The 14,692-nt window shown below is 39.5% G+C and overlaps 1 protein-coding gene across 3 annotated transcripts in view; it reads left to right on the top strand.

Moving 5' to 3' along the window:
* phf24 (PHD finger protein 24) overlaps window positions 1–14,692 on the top strand; it is a 106,783-nt gene that overhangs the window by 56,902 nt on the left and 35,189 nt on the right. For all 3 annotated transcript variants that reach the window (XM_062032137.1, XM_062032138.1, XM_062032139.1), the window contains one exon: window positions 6,127–6,312. In XM_062032137.1, the coding sequence (XP_061888121.1) occupies window positions 6,127–6,312 (186 nt within the window). The remainder of the gene's footprint in view (window positions 1–6,126; window positions 6,313–14,692) is intronic.

A 14,692-nucleotide genomic window follows, 5' to 3' on the forward strand; every position in this document is an offset into this window, starting at 1 on the left:
GGGCGTATACGTATGTGACGTATGACATGACAGTATGTGACGTGTGTAAGAAGGTGCGCTTGCTGTCTGTGAGAGGGAGACACAGAAAAGACTGAGAAGAGCCTGTCGTGTAATGCCAGCAGCGAAAAGCAACTGCGTGAGAATCCACAGACCTGTGGATATGTTGAAGGTGTGCTGGAAAATGCGGAACGGAAATTAGGGAGCAGCAGTAAAGTGGAATGTATTATTTAAATCGGTGCGTTGGAAAACACGGACCGGAGTTTTAAAAAAAAACTGGATCTGGATCGGCATTTTCCCTGGATACGCATTTTTTGGTAAATATCGGCGGCCGATCCGATTCCAAATATTGGATCGGGACATTCCTACCTCGCCCCATCCTTTCTTGTGAAAGACTGAGCATTTTTTGGGAAGCTGTTTTTATACCCAATCATGGCACCCACCTGTTCCCAATTAGCCTGTTCACCTGTGGGATGTTCCAAATAAGTGTTTGATGAGCATTCCTCAACTTTATCAGTATTTATTGCCACATTTCCCAACTTCTTTGTCACGTGTTGCTGGCATCAAATTCTAAAGTTAATGATTATTTGCAAAAAAAAAAAAAGTTTATCAGTTTGAACATCAAATATGTTGTCTTTGTAGCATATTCAACTGAATATGGGTTGAAAATGTTTTGCAAATCATTGTATTACGTTTATATTTACATCTAACACAATTTCCCAACTCATATGGAAACAGGTTTGTATACGGTATATACACTACCGTTCAAAAGTTTGGGGTCACATTGAAATGTCCTTATTTTTGAAGGAAAAGCACTGTACTTTTCAATGAAGATAACTTTAAACTAGTCTTAACTTTAAAGAAATACACTGTATACATTGCTAATGTGGTAAATGACTATTCTAGCTGCAAATGTCTGGTTTTTGGTGCAATATCTACATAGGTGTATAGAGGCCCATTTCCAGCAACTATCACTCCAGTGTTCTAATGGTACAATGTGTTTGCTCATTGGCTCAGAAGGCTAATTGATGATTAGAAAACCCTTGTGCAATCATGTTCACACATCTGAAAACAGTTTAGCTCGTTACAGAAGCTACAAAACTGACCTTCCTTTGAGCAGATTGAGTTTCTGGAGCATCACATTTGTGGGGTCAATTAAACGCTCAAAATGGTCAGAAAAAGAGAACTTTCATCTGAAACTCGACAGTCTATTCTTGTTCTTAGAAATGAAGGCTATTCTACAAAATTGTTTGGGTGACCCCAAACTTTTGAACGGTAGTGTATATATATTTACCGGCCCCCAGACACATTTTTTTCTCTAAATTTGGCCCCCCCGAGTCAAAGTAATTGCCCAGGCCTGTCTTACAGTAAAGAGAAATGATCACTAGCCAACATTAAACCTTCGTTAACTGTACAATTCTGTCACTATGCTTGGAGGATGGTCTCTTCAAAACAGGTCAAGAAAATGATGCAGCTCCTCACATGTCTCATTAGGAAATGGTCTTTCTATCAATTAAATTCCAATATCCGAAATCGTGTGACCTTTAGTGTGTCTTCAGTTGGACACCGTCCATTACTCAAAGCAAACACTTCCAGCCAAGTCCTGACAGTGTAAGCTATTGCCACTCCATATTTGTACAATTCAGCTGAAAATCAACGTCATGTAGAGTCGGAGAGGAGGTTTATTTTTAAGAAGATTACTGAGAAAGTCTCCCAAACACCACTATGCACACAACAGGATACAAAACACAACACCTTCCCACCGTAGCTTGACTGGCTCTTCACGCAGAAGAAATCCCAGTGCTCAAATATCGATTGGCATGTGCGTTCCCATGGTTACAAATGATATTTGCATTCATGCTCCGTGTTAAATCGGCTCCTGTAAAATTACAAGACCTTAATGTCATTTTAATGAAGAAAGTGGGTGGTATTTTTTCGGGTAATGTCACAATAAGAAGAGAAGGGTTTGAGTTCTAAAATTGGTCATGCGGCGTTGAAAAAAAGATAAAACACAGTCGAGTCTGAGGCGTTTTTTTTTTGCTGGTGTTAATCAGTCAAGCGTCATGTGGTTATTTTCATTAATAAAACAGCTGAGTGCCTCGAGGATGTTAATGAAGGCAGTAGGAACATATAATTACTTTCTAATTAGTCAACAACATGATCTTAACTAATCTTCTACACCTGGCTCGCCATGATTCAAGCAGGTCAGGTGATGACACTTGGGTGTTGTTGACAACCCATCAAAATAACTTCAATACATCGATCAATCAACCAAAATGTATTTATATAGCACGTTTTATGCGCGGGCTAGTGGCAACACAAAAAAAAGAAGAGAAGAAAACACACACAAAAACACACACACACACACACACACACACATTCTTGTATTTTGTTACCTTCTTGAGACGTCCGAAAAATGCCTACCTCTTTAGGACCACCCTTTCTAGATATATAAATATTTGTATTTACAACATTAATAATATATACAAACTATGCCAATACAAAAAAGCTTGTTGTGAAAAATTAGTTGGAATTTCACAAGAAAAAGGTCACAATTTTACAAGAAAAACTTAGAATTTGTGCAATATTATAATACAAGTTTGAATTTCACTCAATAACAGTCGCAATTTTACAAGAAAAGCTTAAAATTAGGGATGTCCGATAATGGCTTTTTGCCGATATCCGATATTCCGATATTGTCCAACTCTTTAATTACCGATACCGATATCAACCGATACCGATATATACAGTCGTGGAATTAACACATTATTATGCCTAATTTGGACAACCAGGTATGGTGAAGATAAGGTTGTTGTTTTTTTAAATAGTATAAAATAAGATAAATAAATTAAAAACATTTTCTTGAATACAAAAGAAAGTAAAACTATATAAAAACAGTTACATAGAAACTAGTAATTAATGAAAATGAGTAAAATTAACTGTTAAAGGTTAGTACTATTATTGGACCAGCAGCACGCACAATCATGTGTGCTTACGGACTGTATCCCTTGCAGACTGTATTGATATATGTTGATATATAATGTAGGAACCAGAATATTAATAACATAAATAAACAACCCTTTTGTGTGAATGAGTGTAAATGGGGGAGGGAGTTTTTTTGGGTTAGTGCACTAATTGTAAGTGTATCTTGTGTTTTTTATGTTGATTTAATAAAAAACAAAAAAAAAAAAACCACAAAAAAAACGATACCGATAATTTAAAAAAACGATACCGATAATTTCCGATATTACATTTTAAAGCATTTATCGGCCGATAATATCGGCAGTCCGATATTATCGGACATCTCTATATTATACTATATAATAATTAAAGATGCATCAATAAGTGATTTATAATGCAATCATAGCCCCTAACTTGTATTCGATATGTGAGGTGCCTTAAGATTTCCACCCCCAAAAGACACCTTGTGCGCCATTGAGGTGTTATGTTGTTCTCAGATGGGGAGACACACTTTTCCACTGCATCGCCTTTAGCTGTCTCATCAGCAGGACAATACTTGTCTTTCTCTCACGTCTTGCACTTGTCGCAGTTAACATTACAATTTGATATCCAGTATAATGCTTTTTATTTTCATATGAAGTCCAGTTAAGAAAATGTCAACAAAAGAAGATAATAAATACAGCCCAAAAATATATGTTTGGCAGAAATGTGATGTGTCATTTCACTGAGCTGCAAGGGTAGGATTAAAAAATGATATGGTGTTATTGCACTTCATCCCTTTGGGCCAGACCAAATACTGCGTTACACTTTTTAGGGTCAGAATTGAAAATGAATCAAATATTGGATAGAGAAATGTGTTGGACATACAAAACAGTGAATTATTTGGGACTGATATTTATACTGTTATGCAGACACCATTTCACTTGCACTCACAGTTTGTTATTTTGATCACTCTGCATATTATACATGAGAAAGTCAAAAATATATTATCGGACATCTCTACTTAAAATGTTGGCAATTTTATGAAAAGAGTCGTAATTTTACTCGACAAAAGTCACAATTTTATGAGAAAACTTTAAAATGTGGGCAATATTATAGTAATAATAATATGAATTTTACTTGGCAAAATGATGACACAAGTCATAATTTTACTCAAAAAATGTCAGTATTTTACAAGAACAACAAAACAATTGGCAATATTGTGATACAAGTCAGAATTTTATATGACAAATGTCACCATTTTGCATTAAAAATTAATAATTTTACGAGAAAATATTGCAATATTACAGAAACAGAAAGAATATGAGACATTTTTACCAATTTTTTAAGAGTTGACACATTGTGAGAAAAAGACTGCTTTTAGTTCATTATTATAATTTTTTTACATTTTTTGTTTGTAATTGGTTTTTAATCTTCATTATTTACTTCAAGTTATTACAGTATGTTTCTATATATAGTACAGATTTTTTTTAAATTAATTTTGGCTAAGGGTGCACATTTCAACTTATTACACCCACTTGTTATTACATATGTTGGCCAGAGGGGGAGCGCTTCAAATTTTACACACACTTGTTATTTCATATGTTGACCAGAGGGGGAGAATTTTTAAAACCGACACACAGTCAATATGAAAAATCCCTCCTTTTTGGGACCACCCTAATTTTGATAGATTTCACCACCAGGTGTTCAAATGAGATCTCTATTTTTTTTGTTTTTTTTTGTAATGTGCTTAAGGCCGATGACAAACGAGTCACGGACCACAGATGGTCCCGGTGCCGCACTTTGGGCAACACGGCTGTAGAAGCTAACTGTTAATGGCCACTATAGTCTTAGTATCGTAGTGTATTTGTTCATCTTATGGTCACATGTGGGACGCGATTGTCTTACGTCAGCACCGGAAGTCATAAAATCAGCTGTTCATCTCGCAGGTTTTTTCGGGGATGAATAGGGAAGTCCTTCTTTAGCTGCCGTCATATATCGCTGCCTTTGCACATGTCAATGTTTACTTTTGTATGCACATTAAATCAACAAAAAAATCCTGACTTTGGAGCAATGTTCACAGACTCAGACTTTACTTAAATCAATAACGGAGCAGCATCTCCTCATCCGTGGGTCACTAGTGCAACAACTACGCCAGAAATGTGTCCCGTGAAAAAACCTCTGACCGGAACTCTCTAATAACTAAAGTTCCTTGGGTGAATAATGTAAACTCACTACACCGGTATGTTTTAGTGCTTCCATAGCGAGTTTACTGACAGATATAAGTTAGAACTTTACGCTACTTTATATTACAAATTGGAAACAGTGGAGGATGAATGTCCCATAACAGGAATACTACGGACTACAAAAGTGGACGCGCACAAATTTTCAGGACTTATGCAGATCCCAAATACAGATCAGCAGGTACCAGAAGGTAAGAAAAGTTGGTTTTGCATATATTGCGAAACAAAATGCCCGATAAAATGTCTGCTAATAGGTGCCATTTTGCGGTCCTTATACACACACCATACTAATACTCGTATGTTGAAGAGTACGTCTGACAATTGTCGCCGTTACGCGGCGACAAACCATCAAGCGGTGCGACTTCATAGCTTTTTTAGCGCCGTGTGTAATGTTCTATGTTCTCAATGGAACATTTAAAGTTTTGGTGTTGTCTACTGGCGTCATATTGCAGTCTACACGCATTTCTTATGTGTGACTGCCATCTACTAGTCACACTTATCATTACACCATGTATCAAATAAAATAGCTTCGAGGTTGGTAAGCACAACCAAAATGATTCCGTACATTAGGGGCACTGTCGATTTTTGAGAAAATGAAAGGATTTTAAGTGCGCCTTATAGTCCGAAAAATACAGTATTTTTATCCATCCATTCATTTGCTACCGCTTGTCCCTCTCGGGCTCTCAAGCTAAAACAGAAACAATTAGGGCACCAACTTTTAACAACCAAACAACCGCCAATGGGCCCTATTGGCTTGTACCCTTTGAGACACTTGTGATTTAGGGCTATATAAATAAACATTGATTGATTGATCGATTGATTGCAGGCACTCAACCCCCAACAACTAATTACTAGACTCATCTGATGTCTTATATTATAAATAAAGATGAAAATATGAACCAACAACACCAATAACACTTGTATTCATGATTATTTGTTGTCTCAGCCTCCAAGTGATGAGATGTGCGACGTATGTGAGGTGTGGACGGCCGACGACCTGTACCCGTGCAAGATCTGCACCCGGGTGTTCCATGACGGCTGCCTGAGCGAGTTGGGCTACCTGCGTGCCGAGGCCCTGCAGGAGATGCGGGACACGGCTCACACCGTGACCGGCTGGAGCTGCTACTATTGTGTAAGCACCCTCACTTTTTTGGTCTGAAATTCTGACTGGAAATGCAAGAATACTGGTATACCATGTACTTCATGGTCTAGGCTTGTAGTCCTTTGCCAAAATATGACTGAAACTGCCAACCACGTACTCAGTGGTTAGAGTGTCCGCCCTGAGATCGGTAGGTCGTGAGTTCAAACCCCGGCCGAGTCATACCAAAGACTATAAAAATGGGAGCCATTACCTCCCTGCTTGGCACTCAGCATCAAGGGTTGGAATTGGGGGTTAAATCACCAAAATGATTCCCGGGCGCGGCACTGCGGCTGCCCACTGCTCCCCTCACCTCCCAGGGGGTGATCAAGGGGATGGGTCAAATGCAGAGGACAAATCTCACCACACCTAGTGTGTGTGTGACAATCATTGGTACTTTAACTTTAAATAAAAGTGTAGTTCAGACGTCTGTTGGCATGGACCAACGTTGCTAAAAACGTTGCTGAAAAATATACCTTTTGCATTTTGGATCTTCTGGCCATTTGTTCGAAATCTATAGAATAATACTTGGGGAACATTATTTTTTGTAAATTTGTCAAAACTGATCGATTGTCATAAATTTACCACATGTACATGGACCACCATATTAGGGTTGTCCCGATACCAATATTTTGTACCGGTACCAAAATGTACTTCGATACTTTTCGATACCTTTCGATACTTTTCTAAAGGGGACCACAAAAAATGGCATCCTTCGTCGCGCCGTCGATCGCTGGAACGCAGGTGAGCACGGGTGTTGATGAGCAGATGAGGGCTGGCGTAGGTGGAGCGCTAATGTTTTTATCATAGCTCTGACGAGGTCCCGTAGCTAAGTTAGCTTCAATGGCGTCGTTAGCAACAGCATTGCTAGGCTTCGACAGGCGGCACAGCATTAACCGTGTAGTTACAGGTCCAGTGCTTGGTTCGGTGTCTCCTGATAGTACTATTGTTGATCTTCTGTCTATCCTTCCAGTCAGGGGCTTATTTCTTTTGTTTCTATCTGCATTTAAGCACGATGCTATCACGTTAGCTCCGTAGCTAAAGTGCTTCACCGATGTATTGTCGTGGAGATAAAAGTCACTGTGAATGTCCATTTCGCGTTCTCGACTCTCATTTTCAAGAGGATATAGTATCCGAGGTGGTTTAAAATACAAATCCGTGATCCACAATAGAAAAAGGAGAAAGTGTGGAATCCAATGAGCCCTTTTACCTAAGTTACGGTCAGAGAGAAAAAATATGCACTCTAGTCCTTCACTCTCTAGTTCCTCATCCACAAATCTTTCATCCTTGCTCAAATTAATGGGGTAATCGTCGCTTTCTCGGTCCAAATCGCTCTCGCTGCTGGTGTAAACAATGGGGAAATGTGAGGAGCCCTTCAACCTGCGACGTCACGCTACTTCCGGTACAGGCAAGGCTTTTTTTTATCAGCAACCAAAAGTTGCGAACTTTATCGTCAATGTTCTCTACTAAATCCTTTCAGCAAAAATATGGCAATATCGCGAAATGATCAAGTATGACACATAGAATGGATCTGCTATCCCCGTTTAAATTTAAAAAAATCATTTCAGTAGGCCTTTAAAGTTGTTTATACGGCCACCCTCAGTGTGACCTGTATGGCTATTGACCAAGTATGCATGCATTCACTTGTGTCTGTGTAAAGCCGTAGGTATTATGTGATTGGGCCTTTAAGGTTTATTGGCGCTCTGTACTTCTCCCTACGTCCGTGTACCACGCCGTACAGCGCCGTTTTAAAAAGTCATACATTTTACTTTTTGAAACCGATACCGATAATTTCCGATATTACATTTTAAAGCATTTATCGGCCGATAATATCGGCAGCCCGATATTATCGGACATCTCTAACTGTAAGCCATGATCATCAAACATATAACAAATAAAGGCTTGACATATCTCACTTTGGCATGTAATGACTTTTATATCAAATATCAGTTTCGCCTTTGAAGTGGAATTGCTGACATGAATGAACTTTTGCATGATATTAAATATGTTTGGAGTTTGACCTGTACCTCCATGATCAGTGCCATGCCACATACACTCACACAACCAGAGTCATTCCAGTAGTTTTTATCTTGGTTGAGTATTGCTTGATGTCCAATAAAGCAGATAAAAATACAACCTCATGTTGACTATTAGTAGACATACAGTAAATATAAATAGTGTATTGAAGTGATGATTGATTGTAATGAACACTTCACCTGGATCCACTTTCTAAGTCACCTCCCAATTAAGTGGTTCCTTCATCCTAAACATATTTTTTTACATCTTATAATTACATCCTGTTTGCCATTCATAATTACTGTTCCATGCCATAACAACATCAAGATGTTGTTTCTTAGGACCCCTGCTATGTGTTATTATTTATAATTGGTATAAAGTATGCACTATTATTTTCCGTAGATTGCTTAATTACATACTGTTTTTTCATTCAAATGACTCAGTGACAGGAATGTGTTCTTAATGTTGCCTGTGTGAGGGAAGATTCCCCTTCTTTGCTGGCAGAATAAGAATGTGGCCTTCATTCTGCTAAAGGCAGATAAACATAATGAATATACTCTGTGTTTTTATCTTTGCACCCACACACATATATCATTATTAATGATGTTGTGAGGTACAGGCCTGTAAAAAAAAGCAATGGAGGAGAATGTATGTGAGGTTAGCACACAGGTTTAATTAAGTTTCACTTTCAGTTTTATGACTAAACATAAGGAGATGAAGAAGGTAGCCATCTTTAGAGAAATGCTAGTTGATAGCATGTTCACTCTCTCCATCTCTGCTGTTTGTACTTAATCCAACTTCAGTTCTAGTGCCTCTTCATTTTAGACAACCTTAGAATAAAAGGATCTCTTTGAGGACTCTACCCTCCTCAAATGGAGAATCCCAATACCTGTCAGCAGGAAAGTACTGTAGATAATAATACAAAAGAAAACTGAAGACATTATTGTTAAAACCATCTGGATTAGTATATATATATATATATATATATATATATATATATATATATATATATATATATATATATATATATATATATATACAGTATATATATTTAAAAAAAAAAAATCTGTTCTTCCTAATCCATTTTCTACTGTTTGTTACTCTCGGTGTCTCCTAGCTACCCAGGCAAATCATATGGTCTAAAAATGCATTTTTCCATCGATAACGTGACATCAAGTGCGCACTCTTTCAGTCAATTAGTGTGCGAGGAATATATATATATATATTTATATATATATATGTGTATATATATATATACATACATATATATGTATGTGTGTATATATATATGTATATATATATATATATATATATATATATATATATATATATATATATATATATATATATATATATATGTGTGTGTGTATATATATATGTATATATATACATATATATATATATATATATATATATATATATATATATATATATATGTGTGTGTGTGTGTGTATATATATATGTGTATGTATATATATATATATGTGTCTATATACGTGTATATATGTGTGTATATATATGTGTATATTTATATATACGTGTATATATGTGTATATATATGTATATATATGTGTATATATATTTATATGTATATATATATGTTTATATATATTTATATGTATATATGTGTGTTTATATTTTTATGTATATATATATGTGTATATATATATTTTTATGTATATATATGTGAATATATATTTATATGTATATATGTGTATATATATTTATATGTGTGTATATATATATGTGTATATATATGTATATATATATGTGTGTATATTGGTATATATGTGTATATATATGTATATACATATATATGTATACATACATGTATATGTGTATATGTATATATATACATATATATTAAATATATATACATATATATGAATACATATATGTATATGTATATTTATATATACATATATATGTATACATATACACATATATGTATATATGTATATTTATATTTGTATATATATACACTACCGTTCAAAAGTTTGGGGGTCACCCAAACAATTTTGTGGAATAGCCTTCATTTCTAAGAACAAGAATTGACTGTCGAGTTTCAGATGAAAGTTCTCTTTTTCTGGCCATTTTGAGCGTTTAATTGACCCCACAAATGTGATGCTCCAGAAACTCAATCTGCTCAAAGGAAGGTCAGTTTTGTAGCTTCTGTAACGAGCTAAACTGTTTTCAGATGTGTGAACATGATTGCACAAGGGTTTTCTAATCATCAATTAGCCTTCTGAGCCAATGAGCAAACACATTGTACCATTAGAACACTGGAGTGATAGTTGCTGGAAATGGGCCTCTATACACCTATGTAGATATTGCACCAAAAACCAGACATTTGCAGCTAGAATAGTCATTTACCACATTAGCAATGTATAGAGTGTATTTCTTTAAAGTTAAGACTAGTTTAAAGTTATCTTCATTGAAAAGTACAGTGCTTTTCCTTCAAAAATAAGGACATTTCAATGTGACCCCAAACTTTTGAACGGTAGTATATATATATATATATATATATATATATATATATATATATATATATATATATATATATATATATATATATATATATATATATATATATATATATATATATATATATGTAGCCCGGACCCTGGCCAAATTGTGTTAACCCAATGCGGCCCCCGAGTCAAAAAGTTTGGGACCCCTTTTCTAATGTAACACAGTTTTGCAGTGGGTTTTACGTTGACATGTGCTACCCCAGTCCTATAGCTGGCAGTAATGCAGACCATACTCAACAAGATATTTTCAAAGAAATCTTTGTCCAAAAAGTTAAATAAAATGTCCCAGTAGGCACGTTCATTATTTACCACCCCATTACAAACAGTGTGGTAATTGTTTTTGTAGTTTTTCTAAACCAACAAATTACCATGAAAACATAATATCTATTTAAATACGTCCGTCAGTAGGCTTCAACAGGTCTATTGTGAACACTGTGTACTTGGTTCCCAAGGGCCAACATTTGTTTCCATTTGCAAATTTATTGCTGTCGTTGCGCACTCACTGGACATGACCGTCGCCATATTTACCTGCTTACTCTTCTTCTTCTCCACTTTTAATTGTGAATGAGCCTCATTGCTGGACACTTACCATTTTGAGTGTGCAACATCGTTTTCTGGCTTGTGCAGCCCTTTGAGACACTTGTGATTTAGGGCTATATAAATAAACATTGATTGATTGATCTGATAGCGCACTGCATTTTGCCATAGTTCTTTGTGTGAACAGACTCAAAAGGTTAAGTATTGGTATGGAAGTGTGCAACTTGGTGGAGGTAATTAGAGGTTGTTATCAGTGTGCATCTGCCAGTTCAGAGCCAAATTCCTGTTTTACATACAGTACCAACATGGTTTGAATACACCTTCTGGTGCTAATGAGACACGTCATTATTGAAGAGCCTGGGCTCATAGGTTGTCATGGAGTGTTTTAGACTGCCAGAGCTCTTTAACACTTGATCAAGGCACCAGCTGTACAGCTCCTACCCTAGCGTTTTCCAGCAAGATGTGTTTCAGGGTGCCTCTCTTCTGGCACAGCTTACAATTGGTAGTGTCTACTAGGGCTGTTTTCCAAATCTTATTCGTTAGATTTTGCCCATATTCTATGATAAATCAGATCTGTGGCATTTTTTTAAGAGAGAGATAAACATATTATGATATGTCGTACTGTATACTGCAGGCCTGGGCAATTATTTTGACCCAGGGGGCCAAACATAGAGAAGGAAAATGTGTCTGGGGGTTGGTATATCTATTACTAGGATCACAAATACAAAACCTCACAATAATGTCTGATTGAATGCTAAAAACGTTATGATGAACCGCCTTAAAAAACAGAATGGAATTTTACATTTTTTTACTGAATGAGACACCCAGAATGTACATGAAAATAAAGAATGTGGGATTTACAATATTAACTATGGGGCGGTATAGCTCGGTTGGTAGAGCGGCCGTGCCAGCAAGGGGTTGCAGGTTCGATCCCCGCTTCCGCCATCCTAGTCACTGCCGTTGTGTCCTTGGGCAAGACACTTTACCCACCTGCTCCCAGTGCCACCCACACTGGTTTGAATGTAACTTAGATATTGGGTTTCACTATGTAAAGCGCTTTGAGTCACTTGAGAAAAAGCGCTATATAAATGTAATTCATTCCACTTCACTATGAACGATAAAACACTGAATATTGACAACATATGAACACACCCTCTCGATCGACATATTTTACAATCAAGCGAAACGCTTCATCGTATGGGCAGCTGTTTTCCGGCACCCGGACCTGAGGCCGAGGGTCTATGCCTTTTACCACCCCAGGCCCGGGGGGCCCTCCCGTTCATATGTCAGGACACACAGAAGTGAGCCAGGTCACCGAGCAGTCATCCAGGTCCGCCAGGCCACGCAAACCATTAGGAGCACGATAAATCGGGCAACGCAGGATCACGTGGTCGGCAGTCTGCTCCTCCGCGCCACACTCACACGTCGCGTTAGGTGCTAAGCCCCACTGGAACATGTTTGAGCGAAAGCGACCGACACCAGTTCGGAGGCGGTTAAGCCTCACCCAGGCCACTCGTGGTAGTGAGAGGCCTGGTATTGAGCCGGTGTCAGGTATGAAGTCACGGAGTCTGGAGGAGATGGTATGCTCCAGGTCCGTGCTCCATTTGTGATTCGCCCAGTGAGCCGCCCTGATGTTGTTGGCACTGCATTGCTGCAGGAGCTTCAGGGCGGCTGGTACCAGTGGGTCTCTGGAGGGGAGGCGGGGCGTTGGCTCTGAGGAGAGTGTGAGCCTTTCATGGAGCAGGTGGTTCTCATCCATGTTTGCCCGGCCCGCCAGAGTTGCTACAGCACCTTGGCGACGGAGCTCAGCGGGTTGGATGCCTGCTAAGATGGGCAGTAGCTCCACAGGGGTGGGGCGCAGGCATCCAGTGATAACACGCAAGGCTTCGTTGATCGGGACATCAAGTTGTTTAGAGTGAGCACTGCGCGCCCAGACAGGTGCGCAGTACTCAGCAGTTGAGTAGACCAGGGCAAGTGCTGCTGTTCGCAGAGTTCCTGCCCCGGCACCCCAACCGGACCCGACCAACCGTCTCAGCAGTGAGACGCGGGTGTTGAGTTTCTTGCGTGTTGCCAAGAGGTGTTTACGGAAAGTGAGCGACCTGTCCAGGGTGACCCCAAGGTATTTAGGGTCAGGACGAGGGTCTTCAGGTGTAGGACGAGGCCGGCATAGGGTAAGGGAAGCCCCATCCGGCTTCCGCACCTCGAACCTGATCTCACGATCCGCTTCCCAATTGTATAGGTGGAAAGCTTGTGTCACCGTCTTGGATTCGCTGAGCTTCAATCTCCAGTTATGGAGGTAAGCCACTAAAGTCTCCATGTCCTGGCTTAGAGTTCCCTCCAAGGCCTGCCAGTCCCTGTCGGAGTGCAGCAGCGCGAGATCGTCTGCGTATGCGAACCTCCGTGAGACTGTGGCAGGCAGGTCGTATGTATAGATGTTATACAGGAGGGGAGCCAGGACAGATCCCTGGGGGACGCCATTTTTCAGGCGCCGCAACCTGCTTTTATCTCCGTTACTGGTGGTGAGAGTAAAGCTGCGGTTCCAGACAAGCTCCATGATCATTTTGACCATGTGCCTGTCTGGAAGCAGGCGGAGAAGTTTGCAGGTGAGGCCGCGGTGCCAGACTGTGTCATAGGCAGCAGTCAGGTCTATGAAGACGGCACCGGCCTTCTTTTTCGCCTCAAAGCAGTCCTCGATGTCCTGGGTAAGGAGGGCGACCTGATCCACCGTGGACTTCCCACGTCGAAAACCCGCCTGCTCCCGGGGGAGGTGGGGGTCTATGATGGGCTCGACACGGGCGTGAATCAGGCGCTCAAGGACTTTAAAGGGGACGCAGAGCAACGAGATTGGTCTGTAGCTCGTTACGTCATCCTTTGGCTTGTTCGGCTTGGGGATAGCGACAACAGTGGCCCTTCTCCAAATCCTGGGGATCCGGAGTTGGCGCAGGCAAGAAGACAGGAAAACTCTCAGCCAGGACTTCATTGCAGGGGCAGCGTGGAGCACGAGTTCTGGGCAGATGTTGTCAGGCCCAGCAGACTTGCCTGGTTTGGTATACTGGAGGGCAGCTGTGAACTCCTCCGGTGAAAACTCACCGGAGATGTTACACTCGCTAGATGTTGTTGTCCTCCAGAGGTCTGCAGTTTCCTGGCGCACCGCCCGGGAAAAATCTCGATTCATCCCGGTATATGCCCCGTTTTTCACAACCTGTGCTGCAATAGCATTTGCGGTAACGGGGCATGTTCGGGGTGCGCGCTCAGACCTACCAGTCAAGTTGTTCAAAGTGCTCCACGCG

The sequence above is a fragment of the Entelurus aequoreus genome, linkage group LG21 (assembly GCF_033978785.1).
Source record: "Entelurus aequoreus isolate RoL-2023_Sb linkage group LG21, RoL_Eaeq_v1.1, whole genome shotgun sequence".
Classification (NCBI taxonomy): domain Eukaryota; kingdom Metazoa; phylum Chordata; class Actinopteri; order Syngnathiformes; family Syngnathidae; genus Entelurus; species Entelurus aequoreus.